The sequence below is a fragment of the Poecilia latipinna genome, unplaced genomic scaffold, assembly GCF_001443285.1.
Source record: "Poecilia latipinna isolate Pla-1442-1.1 unplaced genomic scaffold, P_latipinna-1.0 Scaffold308, whole genome shotgun sequence".
NCBI lineage: Eukaryota > Metazoa > Chordata > Actinopteri > Cyprinodontiformes > Poeciliidae > Poecilia > Poecilia latipinna.
The window spans coordinates 806,196-827,423 of NW_015112924.1; the positions used below are offsets into that span (position 1 = coordinate 806,196).

The 21,228-nt window shown below is 40.6% G+C and overlaps 1 protein-coding gene across 1 annotated transcript in view; it reads left to right on the plus strand.

Annotated features, from left to right (window-relative positions):
* The window catches only part of LOC106948830 (forkhead box protein O3-like), a 36,771-nt gene extending 24,309 nt beyond the window's left edge, over positions 1-12,462 (plus strand). The window contains exon 2 of the mRNA XM_015034696.1: positions 8,330-12,462. Coding sequence (XP_014890182.1) covers positions 8,330-10,000 — 1,671 coding nt within the window. The 3' untranslated portion in view covers positions 10,001-12,462. The remainder of the gene's footprint in view (positions 1-8,329) is intronic.
* Positions 12,463-21,228: the final 8,766 nt, after the last annotated feature.

Sequence of the window (21,228 nt, forward strand, 5' to 3'; positions counted from 1 at the left end):
ATTTACACAGATAATTGTCCTAATATCGCTTTTAGCTAACAAAGCTTCAGAAATTTAGATCCCTACAACTCCCTCCAAGCAGGCTCCCTTGTTCAAGATCCTTCCTTTGTCATTCACCCACCTCTACCCTCTCAACCTCTCCCATGTGCAGATAAACTAAGCTTTTCATTCTAAACATGCCGCCCCTTTTTCATTCTTCTCCTCTATATAGGTGTATGAATAGGTGGGGGTCCATGGTCTGTGCGTGGGTAAGTGGAAGTCTGCGAGCTGAAGTGCAGCATGTGAGTAGGCATTCATGGGGCGCATTGGTGGGTGCAGTGCACATTGATGGCTAATGAAGTTCCCCTGCACCTCATAGCCCCATTAAACTGCTGCCCCCTACCTCTACCCACTTCACCCCCCACCTCTTGCCTTTTTTTCTCCCTAAGGGAGAGAGTTGGCAGGGAGAGAGCTGGCTGCTATAGCAACAACAAGGAATCCTCCCTCTCCCACAGGTCTCCTTAGCAACTGGTAGCTTGGCATTGCAGTAATGAGCGTGCCCAGTGTGCCAGGCTTTGTGTCATGTTTTCCTCTATGTGTCAGAAAGATGGGATAAATTTCTGCACAGGTGTGTAAGTGTGCCTGAGCATGATTATGTGGCTGCTGGGTACAGCTTTTTATGAGAGTTAAAATGTGTTATGACAAAGCTGGACATGATTTTTGCCCTCGAAATTGCCAATCTGATTTGACTGAAAAATGAACAAACCTAGCCGCTGACTTTTCTCAACAGACTATTTGTCTTTTCTGAATGTTTGTGCCCTCTGCAGATGTGCCCCTGTGGCCCATATTTGCATATTTGTCTTCCTCTCTGTAATTGTGGTCATTCTTCTCTATACTGTGAAATTGAAGCAATTAAAGGGACAATCTGATGAATTTTGCATGCCATGTGCATGGCTGCCTATGAGTTTCCTGCCTTGCTGAAATTAAATTAAACGCTGAGAATGATTTTTATTAAAGTGTGATCTGAGGTGTGCACTGACCTTTAGAATGTAGGAAATGAGATTCTCATTGTTATGAATGAGATTATGTGGAGCCTGAATGTGAAAAAAACCCCTTGGTCTGCATCGATTCTGTGGTTGGCTGACAGTTTCTTTGTATATAGCAGAGGGAGATTTCTGCATAACCAAATCCACACTATGGCTGTCGGCTATTAAACGGCCCGATACAAAAATATTGACACACATGCTCTCATAAATGCAGATTGACTTGCGCACGCTTGCACGCACACATATTTTGCAGATCTTGTAAAAAGAGCTGTAAAAGCCTCTCCAGAAACGTGTTGGTCTTTAACAAGAGGATGGCGAGCCCAGTGGAAAATGTTAGTTTGCTCCCCAGTCGAGGTGTGAAGTGCGAGCAGGCGGCCGGCCCCACAGGTGGCCCAGCCCAAACACCTGTTGTGTGAATCCTCTGTGGGAGGGTGTGAGGTCTGCCTACCTTGCAGGCCCCTGTGGAAAAAAAAAACCACACCCATGCTGTACTGTGGCACGTGCGTGTTCATGTGCTCTCTCCAAATCCAAGGCTCCCCCGTTCTGTGTGTGGGCGTCAGACGCAATGCCCAGATTGTGTCCTCTTTGCGCCCACCGGAAACTCTTGGCTGTCCCTGGCATCGGTAAAGCGGATTTTCCGATCCCCTATCAGGGTCTCAGATGCTACTCTAATCTGTTAGCATCTATTTTTAGCCACAAAAGCTGCGGCAGCCCTTCTCTATCCCACACCCTCTCGCCCCAATGCCAACCCTTCCCCTGGCGCCAGGGTGGGCACAGATGATGGGTTGCCAACCATTGGCTGCAATTAGTGCACAGTCAGGCAGGAATCCCCCACCAACTCCATTACACCCCTCTCCACAGCCACTTCCTGATCTAAGGCTACCAGACACGCTACCACACACTTGCTTTCCATTTTAAGCCTTTTTATAAATGGCACTCCTGCAGCGTTGTGGAATAATGGGGTCGAATTCAGAGCACCTTTCACTGTGCTTGGACTCACTCTGCTGTGCAAACTACAGTCAAGTACAGCGGAAGCCAAAGGAATGAACATTCAAGTTGTACATGTTCAGTTCTGGTGCAAAGATTAGGTGCAGAATGCCGAGCGATTCAACACAAATCAGTGAACGCAACTTTTTTCCCCCCTAAAATTAGAGTTGAACTGAACCAATATTAACTTTGATTTTGTAATGTCAACTTTAGCTGGTTATAATTTCTGTTTCAGATGTATGAATGACATTGAAAGACTTTTTTTATTTTTTTACAATTTTTTTTGACAAATGAAGTGTTTTATAAATAAAATGTTTATAGTTTAAGTACAGTATTTATTTGCTCAAAAGTTTCATTGCTCTCATTTTTCTTCACTAAAATGTTCCACAAATATAGATTTTTTTCCCCCTCAAATTTATTATAAATGATTTAATTAAATATTTGAGAAGAATTTTCTATGAAGTTTTCAATTGTTTTGTCATTGCAACTACTTTCATTAAACATCATCATTAATTATTTAAAAAAAAAAATATATATATATATATATATATATATATATATGTGTGTGTGTGTGTGTTAGAGTGTGACTCATCGGTTCATTTAACAGTGGATTAGATTTTTGAATTTGCACAACGGCATCAAAAAGGGGATGCTTCTGTGTTTTTAGGTCTGACAGTGTTTTGGAAATTATCCCAACAGACTCACTGTCAGTAGCAAAAGTTGCTCAACTGACAAACAGGGACAAGTTAAGCAGCACTCAGGTAATAATGTTGTCCTTTAATAACCACTAACGTACCGCTACATCGCTCAGGTATGATAATTTCCATTTTATGTGCTTAAAATTGCTCAAGCCAGCCAAAACAGAACAGATGAGTGGCTAAAACTTAACCTACCACCATTTTGAAAATGATGTTGCTATTTTTTTTTTTTTTTTAAACTTACTGTGGCACAGTATCTTTTCGCAACAGCTCATAATTATCAAGGACGATAATTCCACAGAATTCAAGCTTATCATTGTCCAATTCCCTTCATCAGTCTGATTCTAACTGCAGCTCTGTATAAGATGGCATGAATAAGACCCAGATATTTTTTCGTTATTTTTATTTACAGCTGCTTTGTGTAACAGATAAGTGTTGCAACCATTCATCAGTATTACAACAGTAATGCACTGAGATTCATGTATTTCCTAATCCCAGGTTTGTTTCTTTCCCAATGAGGAACACAATGTGTCTTGCATGCCAATGCAGTCGTGACCACTGCTGTGGAGGCGATGATGGCATGTGGCAGAGAAGTAACTGTTTCTCACCTCCTAATAAAAGAGACTCCTTTTTAATCTTTTCAATTTGATTGCGTTCCAAAACAGGCCTGTCTACCCATCTGTCTCTCTTAAAGAAGCCTCCTAAAGGGATTTTAATCATCTGGCTCTGGGCTTCTCAGGCAAATAACTACATCTCTCTCTTTTCCTCTTTCATGCACTACCTCTCATACACACACAGTCAATTTCAAATTTTATTTCTTGTACTGACTGTCAAAGGGTTGCTTGTCTTTTCTCTTTGATACACCGTATCAGCAGAGCCTCATCGTGCCATATCTGTGCCGCCATCAAGGCCCTACAGTCACATTTTAAGTCCCCCCTCAGACACATGAAATTCCCCCAACTCTGTCCCTTTTAATCCACATGGCTTCAAATTCTTTATTTTCCTTCAAAGGGACAACTCAAGCCGTAACATCAATCAAGGAAAGCGAATATTTAGCTGGCGCTAATTTCCACCAATAGCCTGGAGACAGGCTTAGCTGACAAAACTCATTCCTGTGCTGAACAAAACTGCTTGTGTTGAAATCTCCCCTCCCCCTGATCCCTCCTGCCTTCTGCACGGGCAAAAACAGCATCACAATAAACACAGTTAGTGCTTCTGTTACTCCCCGTTGATTTAGACTTATCAAATGAATGTGCACCATGGAGGGATACCCTTTGACAATACATAATGGATCCATTCTGCATGAAATGGTTTGGTAATACCAGTCGAGTGTGGCAAACGGCTTTACCCGGTGCCACTACAAGAACAGCTGCTGTGTTCTTAGCTGGGCAAGCGCACCGCACTGTTTCACCCTTGAGGTTGTTTGAATCGGGTGAGTGGTTTCTTTTTGCCCGTTCCCAGACTCCATTCACACTTCTTGGTTTCTCACTAGGTTCTGTTTGAATGAATGCACATTTGCCACAAGTTGAATCTTCTAAACCATTTGACCCGTTTCCTTGCCCCTCTCTGTGTGAGCGGGAAAAAACCCAGTGGATACTAACAGAGGCCTAATAAAGGGGGATGGGCATTTTGAGGGCACTTCTTTTGTATAGTTTGGAGGGGGCCCCTTGTGGTACCTCCTATTCCCTCCCCTTTATGCACAGCACCCTCCACCACAGCTGAACCCATGCCAGTCAATCAAGTTGCTTCAGACGAATCAATGGGCACTATAACAAACCCTGACCAACCCCCCCACCGCCTCCCCGTCTACTCGTATTTTCTCCCAACTCACACTTGGAGTGGGGGAAAGAAGGGTGTGTGGGCATGAAGCCGAAGTGGCCAAGTGGGCACCATCAGTTAACAGACAAGCTGGTGACGGTTAGGCATTGTTATGAGAACAGTGAGGTTTATTGAGCACCCCTACTGCCTTCATAATGCCGGTGGATTGTGTACTTCAATCAGACCTGGATGTGTGCTGAGCTCCAACTCTGATAGCCATTAAACTTCATTGATTCTCACCACTAAAGAGGCCTCTGCAGTACCTGAATTAAACTGAGTTTGAATGTTTAAGAAGAAAACGAGAACAGGGAAGTAGTTGATCAGTGTTACAGGATTTGCAAGAGCCAGATGAATGGATTTTAATGAGGATGCTCAGGATAAATAATCACGGTTTCTTAACAGTCTTAAAAAGTCAGAAAATATTTTCAATTCAACTGAAGTATTTTTAGGTCTGCAGAAGATGGAAAGAAAGTAAAACATTTTTATTTCCTTACTTGGATACACATTGAAGGGTCGTATACACACATTTATTTATTTATTTATTTATTTATTTATTTATTTATTTATTTATTTATTTATTTGTCATCCCAAACCCTCTTTATCTGATGAATCCACCTGCTAGAGAGATACATACATACATACATACATACAGCTAGAAATTATGATGGACTTTTCCATTTGTACACATCATTTGGAAATTAGCTCTTAAAATCTGTGGTATTTTTTACTTGAACATTTTTTGCAAGACCCAAAATACCTAAAATCTGTTCATGTGCAACCTTTGTTCTATCTATTTTAGTACAATTTCCTTCTTTTAAGTTACAAAAGCCCTTCCAGCATCTAATTCAACTTGCCTGTTGTGGAAAAGTGTCAGCATGTCAGACTTGTTTTTAAAGACCCTAAGCTTTTAATCTGAGGACAAAGAATCCCATCCTCTTATTTCGTATCTATTATCTAAATATCTAAATCAGCTATTGGGATTTTAAAGACTTAATGAGAGTTGAACCCAAGCTGATTCTGCTACATCCTTGAAACCCTTGTTCACCTTAATTGGCTTTGATTGCCCTGTAAGCCATTACCCTTTACCTCTTTTGCTTTATGGCCAAATTAAGTTAGTTGTGATTGAAGACTGATGAGGGTGGATGTGCCTGATTGATGGGAAAAAAAAAGAAAAGTAACAGATCTACTTATGACTCCATCTGTTCATTCCAGTATTAGGGGACGAAGCAGTGCATCTTTCTGCATAAGCTTTGCCACTGGTTCATTCATTATTTAGAGCCCTCTCCAACAGGCCCATTGTATTAAAGGGGTATGATTTGAATAGGAAGTAGCTTCTTGGGCCCAAGCGTGTGATGTGTGTGTTCCTCTGTCATTGTATGTTTCTGTGGGCTTCATTCGTCTGTCTCGGCAAGCCAGGGGGCTGAAAAAGAATTTCCATTTTATGAATATTTAATACATAATAAAGTTTTCAATTTTATTCTGTTCAAGCTGTAGGGGTAAAGAAAATGTGACAAAGCCAACCCTCAAGGACAGAGCACAGAATAAAGGTGGTTGATTTGATGGAAGCATCAAAAATATGGTTAACACCGGCTTGCTGCTTTATCATCGACTGTAATATACAAAAACATTAGTACCACCTTACTTCAACATCCTATAAGGGTTTTATGTCGTCCTTTTTTCTGCACTTTATGCACTCCTCTTATGCAGCATTACTATAGGATCATAGTACAACCACCCTGTCCGTTGCCTCTGAGTTGACCTGGCATAGCTTTGTGTGAGACACCCAGCTGGGAGTGCCTCTGAATCAACTTGGGATTAGCCCAGGATTGTCTGGGATTACTCAGGGATGGAGGGGGATTAGCAATGACTGCCTGTTTCGGGGGCGTGAGGACTTCAGGCTGGCCAAATTGCCCCTGACTCAGAGAGCAGAATGTGAACGGAACCACACCCACGGCGGAACCACCTGCAACCTGAGCTATTCTTAGATTCCTGAACATGATCGCACACAAAAACAGGATGCTTTGGGGACAAGAAATTTGTTGGCATTTATGTAACAGATTTCCAGCAGCCAGTTATGATCATGGTGTTGATGCCATGGCTGGCCACCATCCGAAATCTCTCAAATCTCTCTAGCAGGTGGATTCATCAGATAAAGAGGGTTTGGGATGACAAATCCCTTCAAGTTCAGTGGGGCTGCTCTTCTTTTACAGAGGGATAAATCGAGATTTGAATCGGACAGGTCACACAGAGTGGCAACGCGAAGTGGTTCGGTTCTCTGAAAGATGTCCCATTTACAACCGGCTTACATATGTTTTAATTTAGGCATGCATGGGGCTTGGTGGGGGGATGATTTGGAGTGGTATGATAGGTGGATGATCCAGAGATCGAGACAGGGAGCTGGCGCGGCACGTAGAGAAGCCGTCAGATGCAGGGAGCGGGCATCCCCTGCGGACCTGCACTGCCAAGATGAAAGGCTGCTTAGTGTTGGAGCAGCAGCATCAAACAGCCGCTTCCTCTTGCATCCTTTCCCCATCCCCCCCCCCACTCTCCCTCCGTTTCTCTCTCTCTAACTCTCTTGACTCTCACCACAATATGATATAGTTACGCTGCTTCACGTTTACCCGGTTGCCATGGCTACCCAATGCCGGAGGTGTCACAGCAAGATAACCCAAGGAGGCATTCACAGATCACCTGAATTCAGCTTGCCTCCTATTTATGTGTTTTTCCTCACAGCAATTTGATTTATTTGTTTCCCCGCCAAGCAGTTCCATGTGAATACAAATAATCTGCAACATAATAGAGATAGTCGAAGAGTTAGAACCTCTCAATTGGAAATAATCCATTGTACAAGTATATTCTCAAACAAAAAATGCTTTTGGTTTGATATTTTTTCCTGCTTAATAGTCTAAACGGCTCATACAAACTAGGAGCAGAACTGTGACAACAACAGCAGTCTTTGAGATGCAAATGATAATGAAAAAAATACACTTGATTTTATGAATTACTGAGCCATTGACTGTACTTGCAGGCATAAAGGATAATGGGAAAGTAATTGGTGGCACACTTTCTAATTGAAAGGATGGAGATTGAACGCAGAGGTGGAAAATGACTTATGTTCAAAGAAGTGTGTAACATAAGAAAAAGGAAAATCTAGACAAGTTGAAATATGTAGCACTTGGTAACAAAAGAGAAAGCAAGACTCTGAAAGGCTGCGATAAAGACGAAACAAGGGAGGGGAAGAGAGATAGGCATTGAAGGTTGATGTCAGAGGGTTGGATACATCCATTAGCCCTCCTTGCTCCTGGCTCAGTCTTGCAATACGCCCTCCCTCTCTTCCCAATTCAAGCTAGAAGAGCAAAAGAGACAGGACTGGCACAAAGCCAGACTGGCACCAACTTCAAACATAGAGTAAGCTCAACCTTGGCGGCTTACATCAGCCCAGCTGAAGGAAGAAATAGAAGGGGACAGATGGATTGATGAGAATGAATGTGCGAGAATTGATGTGCAGAAAGAGAATCTCTCAAGACTGAGTCTCAGGTCACTTCAGGTTGGATGAGGCTGACACGAGTCTTGCCTCATGCCAGTTGAGGCTGTCCTCTGAATTTAATACTTTTGAGATGGCTCTTATGATTAGGCATGTTGACTGGAAAAATACCTCTGTATATTTTATTTGTAAGCAAAAACTGCCTCAACATCTATTCATATAAGAACATTATTGTAGATAAATGGAAATTTATTTTAAGTAAATTACTGTTTAATTTGAGATTTTACTCACTTCCTCTCTTTCATCTGTCTTTGCAGAACTCCATTCGACATAACCTTTCCCTCCACACTCGATTCATCCGGGTGCAAAATGAAGGAACAGGGAAGAGTTCCTGGTGGATGCTAAACCCAGATGGAGGAAAGATGGGAAAAGCCCCAAGGCGACGGGCGGTCTCCATGGACAATAGCACTAAATACTTAAAAAGCAAAGGCAGGATCAGAGGCAAGAGAGTAGGCCGTCCTGGGATTGGAGCAGGATCTGCTGTAGGGGGCCTTCAAAGCTCCCCAGACCATGGTAGTCCATCACGGAAAGCCCTCCCAGGCCCGGGAGTTGCATCTGGGACAGATGGAGAGTTTGACGCTTGGACTGACCTCCATTCTAGGGCTAGTTCGTCAGCTTCCACCTTAAGTGGACGTCTCTCACCTATCCTAGCAGAGGGAGAACCAGAGGAACCAGAAGAAGGTGGTCTATCCTGTTCTGCCTCCCCTCACCTTTATCCATCACCAACCAGTGCCCGCTCGCCATCAATGGGGGCAGGAAATCACTGTCCTCCACTTGAACAGCTGCCTCAACTGGCTAACCTAGCAGGTGCCATAAGTTTAGATGAGCAGATGATGGAGGATGGTTATCATCATCATTGTCCACAGCAACATCAACAACATCCTGTTGTTGGCCGAAATAAGCACCAAACTCCTGTGTATCACTACAACTCTGGAATGAAGGGGCAGGTCTCCTATGGTGGAGGAGTCTACAACACAACAGGGATGGGTATTCTTCGTCACCACTCACCAATGCAGACCATTCAGGAGAACAAGGCTACCAGTTTTTCTGGAACCATGCGGGCATACTCGAGTACAAATGCACTGCAGAGTTTACTGACAGGAGGTTCTGCGGTGCAACAGTACGGTTCTAAAGATCTGATGCTGGGACAGGAGAGGGAAGGCCATCCTATGTTGGGTCAAGCAAGTAATGGAGTAGGACCCAACCACCACAGCCACCATCCTGTGCACCACAATGGAATTCATAACCATAATAGAACTCACAACCACACCACTGGTCATAATCACAACAGTGTAAGCAACCACAACCCACCTCACAGCCTTGCTCACAATGGTCACAATCTCAGCCGGAGCCACACCCACACACCGCCACGGGCGGCGGCTCTGACCCCGTGTGGAAACAGCAATCAGCTACAGACTTATAATCACAAAGCTCCCTACTTGTACAGTCCCCCATCCCATGCTCACCTTCCTGCTTCTACAACCCTCCCCCCTAACCCAGCGGGTATGCTTGGCATGCCTCAGGATTCCTGTCACGTGGCTTCCACCCCACACCCCCGTCACAGTCATTACCCGGACTCACAACACCAGGGCTTGGCTAACGGACCCTACCATCATGGCCAGGGAATGGGTAACGGCAGTGTTGGTAGTAGCTACCATGGCTATCACCAGCCTTACCCTCATGACAGATTACCAGCTGACTTAGACATTGACATGTTTCATGGTAGCTTGGACTGTGATGTGGAATCCATCCTCCTACATGACATTATGGACTCAGGGGAGGAGATGGATTTTAACTTTGACTGCTCCCTTGCTCAGGGGGTTGGGATTGGAATGGGAATGGGAATGGGTGTGACTATGGGCATGGGAATGAGCGGTCTGGCCGGTCCACAGCAGGCCCACAGCAACCAGAGCTGGGTACCTGGCTGAACTGAAAAACAAAACCTCCAGGACTGCGATTCAACTTTTGAAGCACTGTGCCCTACCATGACATTCCTGGCTCTGAACAAAGCCTATAGGACCAAGCACCCCCTCCCTATCTTTTTTTGTTGTCTTACTCTATCACCCCTACTCTGTTTAATCCCCTTCTTACTGAGAGATCTACTTCATGTCAGATTAATTTTTTTTCTTGAATCAGCTGTACTGTGATGACAATCTCTCAGCTGTGCTTGCCCGGCATCGCTTCTCATTTACCATGAGAACTGAACTCTGAATGCACTTTATTGCAAGTGGGTCACATCTCACGGTGCAATGCCTTCGCAGAGCAGCTCAGGCAGAACTTGGCTTGTTTTCTAAGGTGCATGCAACATTTGACAGGAACAAGCAAGGAACACAACTAATGAAAGCGTCAGAAATAGGAACTAAAGAGCTGGATTTTTTTCTGGTGCAGCAGAGACTAATTTACAAATTTCTACTAATGTTGATTGGATGCTTGATTACAGTGATTCTGTATTGGGGTGCAAAATGTACTTCTCTAAACTTTCATCATTTCTTACCATATTTAAAAGATGAGTTCTGACAGTGATTAATTTGACTTTTTTTTTAATTATGGTTAAAATTTATTTCAAATAAATTTATACACATGCAAATTTCTTCTGCAGCCATGTTAGTTTTATTTTTCTACGTTACGTTACGAAAGTTGGATTTTTTTCTTGAATGTAGCGTATAAAGACTGCATTGCCATTGGTTACTAAAGACTGTCATATCATTAAACGCATGCCATCATTAGAGGCAAGCATGCAATTTGGCAAATTACACATTTTTTATTACCTTGCTTCACCTGCGCTTCTTTAACCGGTTTGTCTCTCCCCTGTCTCTGTCTGGTGTTGCAGACAAAGTGACCATTCCTCACACCAAGCCATTAATGTGGCTTGATTGAAATTCAGCATCTTGCTTTTAATCTCCAAAGTGATGCAGAGGCAATGTGTCATTATTGAGAATTTAACGTGTTGTCCTTCCTTGCTCACCCCCAGCTGTCTTTAGCATAATGCACCAGGAACGTTCAGACAAAACGGTGATTAACTTTATGTCACTCTGCCTGCCGCTCTGCTCTGAGAAGGGGCAATGTCACTGTCCACTTCCCTGCTCAAAGAGGGTAAATAATACAGAGAACAAAGCCTGTTGTTGCAGTGGGATCAGTTAGTCTCAGTTTTTATGCTCTTTGGATCAATGTGTCTGAAAAACAGTAGTGTACTCACATCGTAAATGATCTCCATCATCTGTGTTATGTTCTTTTGTTTTCAAATCTAAAAACCTGATGTTCAATCTGTCAAACAGGTGCAAAGGGAAATATTTAAAGGGACAGGTATGGATTTTTGAATTAAGGTTCTGCAAAAAGGTTAACTAACTTCTAAAATCATACGTGAAATATATAACTGTCTTAGCATCTCCATTAAGTCTAAATCAAGATTAGTTGAGCCTAGAGGATCAAGCTAATTTCTGGTCCAAAGTGGACTTATTTTGTCTTGAAACAAAACCTTTGATCTGAAAAATGTGCAAACTCTATTTTATAAACCTTTAGACTATTGTCACATTTGCATTGGACAGTTGTTGGAACTTACAAGGGAAATGATGGTAGGTGGTGTGCCACCAATGATCTTCCTTTTATAGAAGGACACAGAGTGGAACGTAAATTGCTTTTCTTCAGAGTAACCACCTAACAGAATGTGTAAAAGGCAATAAAATAGTTTTCACTTGAACCACTATAATGTTTTTTGCTTTTTACACTTATCTTGTGTCTTAAACATTTGCTCTTACCAGAAATGCTTTATAGCTTCTGTTCTCAGTATGTGTTTCGCACAGGAAGATAATTTGTGGTGCATTGCCTCCCACCTGTTTTGTGTAAAAGCCGCTCAATGCGAACATGACAGTGACAGATGTTTCAAAAGGTGGCATGGAGGTGGTGTGGGGAAAGAGGGGTGAGAATGATATACTTGAATTAATACACCAAGATTTGACAGAAGCCTTGCCAAATTTCAGACATGGTATGTTGTTTCCATTAAATATAGGCTGACTTTATTTGCTTTTATCTAACCTTAATTTAACCAAGTGAACTACATTTTTTTTTACAGGGGTGTCCTGTCATAATAATTGTAGGTACAAGAAACTCACTATAAACAATGGACATTTGATTATTGGCCAACAATTTGGCATGCCAACTGCTAAGTAAATGAATAAATAACAACTGTTGCAATTCACTAAAACTTATGCTTAATGCTCTTAAATTCATACTCTCATTAAATTATGTTCATTAGATCTTTCTGGTGAGGCAGGGTTATTAACGGGTCTAGCCAAGGTGTTAAAGGTTCATAAAATTAGTGCTTATATTAGACATTTTTTAGACCGAAGATGTTTTAAGACAGTAGAAAGACGACATTAGTTTTGGTCTCTTTCAGACTACATAGTAGTGTCATGTTACAGGGCCATATAATCTGGATTAATACCAATAGAATAGTTAATGTTTTGCAGGTAAGACATTAACTGAGTATGAAATTCTAGCAGAGCCACACTTCAAAAAACCTGGACTACTTCTTTTCAAAACAAGCAGTCTGAGTGACTATCATAAAGAATGGGGTCAAAATGCTACACAATTATCCACATCTAGTTTTTGTGTGTTTATTCTGTTGTCTTGTAGTTGTTGTTGTATTGTTTGAAATCTAAGGGGCAGACAATGACAGGACTTGAAACGTCATAGTGTATGAATTGAATCCATTGGTAAAGGGATGTTGGTATAGTGCAGTATAACCTTCCCAAGATCCAATGCCATCCGTCCCTCCCATATGTGCTTTGCTCAGTCGTTTTGTTGGTGAGGGGGCGTGTCTGCAACTTGGTTTACCACTGGTCTTGAGAGAGCAAAAGAGGATAGGATACACCTCTTCTCAAGATACCCCAAGAAGACTCCACTTTCTGCTCCAAGCACTCATACAAAAAAAAGAAACACATTGTAAGGGGATGGAGGGTGGAGTGGGTGTTATTTTTGCAGCCAAAGGTCAAGCATGGCACAGACTATCAGACCCAATATTGAGGTAAATTACATTTCTTTCAGGCCTTTTAGTTGCGCTGGTTCCAGTTAATCTTTGTGGAAAATGCGTGGAATTTTATAAGTACTCCGACCTCAAGAAGCAGTTATGTTCTATTCTATGCTACAGATGTTTAGCAATCCCCTGCTATTGGAAAGAGAGCTATATATGATGTCTAATTTTCTTATATTTATTTATGAAAGAGATCTGTCTTTGTCAATCCTAATTGTGATTGTTGTACAAGTCCAATGTTGTCCTTTTTCTGTTTTTTTATTATTTTTAAGCTGACCTTCCCCTTTTGCCAGTTTTACTGACTTTTATTTTGTAAAAATCTATATAAATATATATATATAAATATATATAAAATGTACAATAGTTTTTAAGAATCTCAAAAGATTATCAGTTTGCTGTCTATTTCTTTTTTTAAGAGAATGTATCTCATCATCTGGTGACTGTTAAATAAATGAAGTTTAAAGAAAAAAAAATACTTATTTTTTCCTTATTCCTTAGTATTCTGAGTCTTAAGTGTTATTTTAGAACTGTTTTGTGTTTGTCATTAGCCATTTGTGTTTTGTGTAGCTACATTTGAATAAAAATGTGGCTAAGACAGAAGCCATATGTTATTATATTCTCAAAAATATAATAATATATTACTATAATATAAGATTCTCAAAATAATATATTTTGAGAATATTTGCAAAAATGTAGAATATTTCATTAACTTATGTCAATCAATCAATCAATCAATCAATAAAAATGTATTTGTATAGCACATTTCAGCAGCAAGGCATATTCCAGGCATACAGTATAAAGAAAATGGATCCTTACATGTGCAGGGGAATTGTTTTCACAGAAAGGAAACCTGGATGACTATCATGAGTCTTACTCTCAGTGTGCAGGGCATCAGTGAATATCAAGCTGGACAACGTTCATATCAACATCCATGACCGTGTAGGCCATAGCTTAAAACTTGAGTTGCTGTGAAATGTCAAAATTTTCTAAACAACATTCTGGATTTTCATAATCCTCCAGAGTAAGATAAAGAAATGCTTAATACATCCTGATTTAATGGAGCTAAGACTTCGTTTCACTTTTGAGTACTAAATTAAACTTTTTAATGATATCCTAACTTACTGAGTTGCACCTGCATTTCTGACTTGTGCTAAAGTACACTAGCAGGAGATGCATTTGTTGCTTTAAATTTTTTCTTTGTTTTGGCTTTTTTCATTTTTAAAACATAAAACATCTCACACAAATATGATGAGTTCTGTCTGTAGTCAAATTTGAGGGTCACTATGTCATTGTGTGGGTGGATGTTGGAATAATGACAAAATAGAGAGGATAAAAGTACTGTTGCATGCACTGTGGGAGGCATCTCTTAAATGAAAAATAAATGGAAATTGGGTGAATGTGCACGATTAAGACAGAAATACTGACAGAAAACAAACAAAAAAAAAGACACAACCAGATTTTTCTGGATTAGAGGTGTGTGAGTATCATAACGCTTATGGCCCACAAATCAGTATAGGTTGGCCACAGCTGTCCGGGTCCCATCGGAGGTGTTTTCACAGGAGGAGTCTGGAGCGCAACAGCGCCATACTGCCAGACCCCAGGGGAGTCTTCGCCTCCATGCACACACACATAAACACGCAGAGATACAGACGCCACACCAAATGTTTGCGCACATGCATTTGAAAATATCACAAATTCACACATTTGCACAAAGAAGTGCACAGCTTCGTTATAAGACCCAACACACTTACTCAAACAGATATTTCTCACTTATATGTACACTTTTAATTGACTCCACTTGGCAAATCTTCTCTGTAGGGAAAAAAGTGAGAAGTAGAGAGAAAGAGAACAACAAAGGTGCCGGGAAAAGGCGCCAGGCGGCGTTTATTTAAAGCTAAAGATGCCTGACAAAAAAAAAGAAAAAAAGAAAACAATTAAATAATTGGTTTTTCATGGGTGTAGGAGGTGGGATGTCTTCAAACACGGTTCAGTGACTTTATGAGATGTTTTGTAATTTCATGGATTTAGACCAGACTTAGTGTGATTGAGTGTAACCCAAAACCCAGAGCCTGGCGTGAGGCCAGAGTCTTGCTTCTCTCTGTCTGTCTCCTGCGAGACGGATTTTAGGGCAGACAGGAAGGCACTTCAGTCCAGGTGCGGTGCCTCGGGGACGTTCTGGTCCTCTGCTTCTCATTATGAGAGAGGCAGAGAGAAGCCACGTTACAGTGTCATTATTCATCCATTCAAGCATCTGGAAACAGGTCCTTCCTCAGTTGGTATAGTCCTGCTGTTGCAGAGACCGCCCTTGGAGCTAAGGGCTGGCAGGGGACATTGCTAACTACAAACAGACAGAGCCACCCAGGCAGGACTCCGGGGTACACATGTCCTTGAGTGCTTATGAGGAATCAGCACTTCTCACCTTCCTGCTGCAACGTCAAGAGCTGGCACATCTTAAAAACATATATTTTGTTCCACAACAAAATCATCAAAATAACATGCATATGAAATAAGCTTTTGATTCATAAATATTTGAACACACTTCCATGTGACCTGTTCATAAATGACTTCCTTGAAGCTCTATCTGTGGTAAAATGCACAGGTTAATCTGACAACCCAAATGAAGGATAATTTCACAGATGATGAAAGGTTTTTCTAAGGATTCAAAGCTCCAAACTGAATGAGGGACAAGTTTAGATGAGAGAGAGTTGAGATGGCTGAACTGTTAAAACTGTGCCACTGGGATTAAAGTTCAAACAACAAGGAGAACAAAGACGTTTTTTTATTTTTTATTTTAGCAGAATTTCAGTACTTAACAATATAGAGCACCACATACACCATAGGTTTGGTGCTGTTAAAATCTCTTATCTAGTCTGAATATTTCATTACAAATAAAGCATAAATCAAAATAATAATGCATAATCACCAGTCTCAGAGTCAGAAGACAATTTGTAGCAATGAGCAGTAACCATTGTGGCTGCTGCCAAAGCAGAGCCTTTCCAATAGTTTTGCGAATGATGAAATCAAGATACTTTTACAGCTATTGCAGATGCAGAAAGTGGAGCTTGCTCAGAGCACTTCTCATAATTTGCCCTTGAATTTTCCAGGTGTGGCCTGCATTTATATGAAGCCCCAATAAGTCAAAACTGTGTAGAAACACATTTTGCTGCAGTCGCAACTACCAAGTTTAATAGCCGGCAGATATTAGCTTTATATCAACTGACTGAAATTTGTGCCTATTATTCTTTGCATAAACTCAGTCAGATTGAGAAGACCATTTGCACAACTTTGTGATGGTCCTCTAGGTAACTAGAGCAGAGATTTTTGTTAAAATGTGAGCACTGTGCAGGCTAGCAGTGGATGTGCATTGGCGCGGCATGCAGCAGCGGCGAATGATTCAGAAGTGTCGACTCTTGAGTCAAATGACGTGTGCAGCTGACCCAAAAAACATCATGAATAATACTGTATGAAGACATAGTCATTAGTAAGTTTCCCAACTGCTTCCAAGTTTGGTGAGTTCTTAATATTAGTGTCAATAGTTTTAGAAATTTTGAAAAATAATTCAATTATGAGTTGGAGATTTTTTTTTTTTTTTTTTTACCTATGTGTCTTTGCTTTGCAAATCCTAAAGCATGATCTACCAAACTAGGCAAAAACATTTTACTCAGGTCAATTCATTTTCTCCTACTTAGCACAAGCAGGTCCCCCGTATTGCTTTGCACGGTCAAAACGTGACGCCTGACCTCTCCTGAGGCTGAAGGTGGCAAACCAGAAACCCCCTAACATAGTGCTGATGGCTCATGATGCTCAGAATACAAATGGTTTACATATCTGATAGGCCTGTGAAACAGACAAAAAACAAACACAAACTTCACAAAAACAGGTTTTTCCAAGTCTCAAAAGCATAAATGGATGAAGAATATTGTCAAAGAATGTGTTGAAAAACCTTCTCGGGTTAGAGCAAAGGCTGAAAGGCAGTAGTGGAAGAGGTTGTCGGGAAGGCCTCTGAGGATTATCTGTTGAAAACAGGGTTGAAAGCTGTGGGACTGCACTTACCCTGGACAATGGTTAGAAAACAACATGTTAGAACTGAGATGATGGACAGATAGACACCTTTTTTTTCCAAGACAACAATGACATTTTTCAGCAGATTGAACCACATAAATACATTATAAATGTGTGAAAATCATATTTAAAAGTCATTGTGGCAGTTATACTATTGTTGAATAATTAAAGCCAGCATCACTGGGAAGTAAAAAACAAAGGATTAGTTGCCACTTTCTATAAACTGCGTCTACGGAAGGGTTTTCATATTACTTTAGACAGCTTTAATGTTCCCTACACTGATGTAAACAAACCTTATAGCATCAGCAAACATTAATAACTTCGACTCAGTTGTTGTTTAATGATAGTCCCTGTATTAAAGGAGATGTCAATCAGTTTAGGAGTCGCCTGAGCTTTAGTCCACGGGTAGTGATTATTTTTCCAGTAGCATACCTTGCTATTTTAATTTTTTTTAATGTCTTTTTCATATCACTTGAGCTCCTTAGCAAAAATTTCACAAAAAAAATTACAGTGACATGATGATGTTTTCAGGCTTCACTCTTAAAAAAATTGAGTCATTTGCATTTTGATGTCACAGAACAGAGTTCTTAAAGTGTAAAATTTAATCTGAAAAACATTTTTTTTCTTTCTGTGAAGGATTCAGAGGTTTGTTAGAGGTCGTCTGTGAACAAACCACACCTCAAAGAGCATTAAGTTTTGGAGAAAATAAAATTGGGGACAGGAGAACACACAAAATGTCTTTTAGGAGTTCAATGCTACAGATTTTTATTTTTATTTTTTTTTTTGATTAAAAGAAAATGACCTTTCATGAGATCCTCCTAATCTCTGTATTTATGTGTTATTAAACCAATCACTGTTCTTAATGACTCCCAACCCTCTCCCTCCCGTCTCTTCCCACATTACCCCATTTCACCTTGTTCTAGTGCAGACAGACAAGACTGATCTAATCAGATATTTCTTTTCCATCTCTGTTATGATCCACTCATCAGGAGTGGGAGATGAGGAGAAGTGCGTGCAAGGGAGAAGAGGGAGGGGTGACCTAAAGCGGTGATGACATAATTAATGGCAAATTAATGCTCCACCTGAGCGCCAGCATCACCTCATCTCCCTCTTGCATTTTTTCCTCGCTATCTCTTTCCCTGCAGCACACACTGAGCCTGCTTCATCCCCCCCTATCTAACCACATGTGGCCTAATCTCATATGTGGGGGAGCTCATCTCAGCAGCAGCTAACTTAGCTCACTAGTACACTGTATAGTGCTGAGTGCTAATAGGGGCTGGGGGGAGGTAAGAAGGGGGTAGCGGGGCAGGAGCCTGATTGCTGTCTCTAATTACGGCTTGATACTAAAGAGTAATTAATGAGTTTGTGGCTGATGGTAGCAGCTTTGGAGCTGCACACAGTACTGCAGGTAATAAGAGCTGTTTCTGGCGAGGCAGTGTAAGGTCCCAGGGGACAGGCACGTATACGTGTTCACATGCATATCCAGGGAGAGTGGTGACAGTGCTCATTGCACGCTTCTTTATCTGTTGATTTACTTCACTTCCTCAAACATTGAGGAAGAATGATATAAAAACAAATAGAAGCACAATTTCTAATCACATAGACTATAGGAATTACACTCACTGGTCACGTTGTCAGTTGCACCCTGCTTGTACATAACTGGATGCCATTTCGCCTTAATTCTTGATGGCATAGATTCAACAAGGTGTTGGAAACAGTCTTACCAGTTTTTCAATTTTGGCATGGTAGCATCATGCATTTGCTGCTCAGCAGTGCCAAATTGGCACCGAGAGCATTCTAAGGAAGTACCTTCCACCACTTTGTTCCATCACCGGCAGCCTGAACTATTGTTACCATGCAGGATGGATCCATGCTTTCATGCTGTTTACACCCAAAAAATTGACCCAACCATCTGAATGGGGAAGTTGTAACCGAGACTCATTGGTCAAGGTGACAAATTACCAATCTGTCATTCTTCAAATGTGCTGACGTGTGCAAACTGTTGCCTCGGTTTCTTGCTCTTAGCTGAAAGATGTGACACTTGTGGGCTTATGTTGCTGTAGCCCATATGCTTCAAGGGTAAACGTTTTATGCTTTCAGAGAAAGTGTTTCACACACCTTTTTTTCTAATGTGTGTTTATTTGAGCTACTTTTGTTTTTTGTTATCTCAAACCAGTATGTCTAACCTTCCCTCTGACACCAGCAGAGCATTTTTGCCCACATAAATGTTGCTTTGTGCATGTTTTCTGCATTTCTAGCCATTCTCTGTAATCCTTAGAGATGGTCCTGCATGAAAATCCCAACAGATCTGCAACAGCTTCTGAACTGTTGGTACCAAATTCATCTGATGCCAACAACCATGCCATGTTTGAAGTGACTTAAACCCCCCCCTTTTTTTCTTCTCATTCTGTTAGTTTGAAATTCAGCATATAATTTTCACAACATCTAAATGTGAAGAGCAACAATTAATTTTTGCTCCATTTGACTGGCTGGTTCGATATTTGCACCTCATGCAATGGCTGATGGGTTTATTTTATTACAACTATTTTTTAAATCATCAGGATGTTTTTTTTTAACAGTAATATTTATTATTTTTGTTTGTAGTATTAACAAAGTTTTTAAATATTTATTATTCTACGATTTTGGGGGTCTTTGTTTTTGGTCTCTGATTTAGATTTAGATAATTTTATGCTCTGGGTGTCTCTTCAGTTTTTTCAAGAAATCCATTTCTCTCTAAGCCCCCTAGTTAAATTCATTGTCTTTTCCAAATCTTACTCTACTGAGTATTTACTGTAGATTCCTTTTTGTCTGAGTCTCACCAGCCTTGTATTCAAAATTTCCACTCATTCACTGCCTAGAGCTTGGAAGCTTCTGAATCAAATAATTTGCAAGGTTAGTAGGAAGGCACAGTATGTGCTAAACCTGTGTTTGAAATATTTTCTGTCATGTCTTTACAGTTGACGTGTTCCAAACAGCATCCTGCAATCCAAAACAGAGAGCATGGTGCAGATATTTAGAGCAAATGAATAAATATCTACAATGTAGCATGTCTCTGCTGTTTCATTAGGTAAATGACCAAGTTTCAAATTACAACAGTACTTTAAACTTGCTAACCAGTCTGCATTAAGATCAATCAAACTCAAATAAGCTAGCTCAGTAGATTTTGTTGTAGAGATGGCATGGTTGCTGGTTTAATGATTACCATTGTAAAACAAACAACCACACACAAAAAAACAGTATTTACTCAGAATTAGCATTTCGACTACATTTGCTTTTTCTTACCATCTAATGAAAGTAAAAGGCAGTGAAAGAAATCGAGTAATATTTCAAACAGTAGTTCAGTATATGCGCGCAAATATTTCAGAATCCTTTCTTTGTCATGTAGATTTAGAACTTGTTAAAAATAATTGTATCCATGCCTTATCTGCAAGGTAACCCTTGTTTTCAGTGTCATCTGCTTTATGATCATCTTTCACCTTATATTTTCTGTTGTATCAAAGAGTCACACACCGGAGGGCTTCTAGAGCATTTTAGGTTGTTTCTTTGTGTTCTTGTGTGGATGAGGACATTTTGTAGAAATTATGATGTGTTAAAAATGACAAACAGGAGAATCATTTTAGAAAGAAAATCATAAGCACAATGCCAGAAGGCTCCAAATGTCTTTGTTTGTTAACATTTGTTATCTATTCAGCAGTGTGCTCTGGGTTTTGTTCTTTCCTTGTTTGGTTGAGGAATAACTTTTGGTTTTTTTATGTTTATGAATGTTATACATCTGCAGCCTCTTGGTTATTTTTCTGACTGATTCTTGAAGTTGAATATGTTTTTTTTCCACTTTCAGTTCATGACACAGCAACACGTTTAGCTTAATTGAAGAATGCACTGTTATAAGCAATCTAAATGAAGGGGTGGACGGAGGCACATGTAGTCTATTGTGCTGTTTTATCGACAAAAGCACGGTCCTTGAACCGCTTTTTCGAGGGTGCAGCTGAAAAAAATATCTATATAAACAGCTGTGGTACTGAGATTTCAATTTACTGTGGATGCTATAAAATTAATACAAAATAA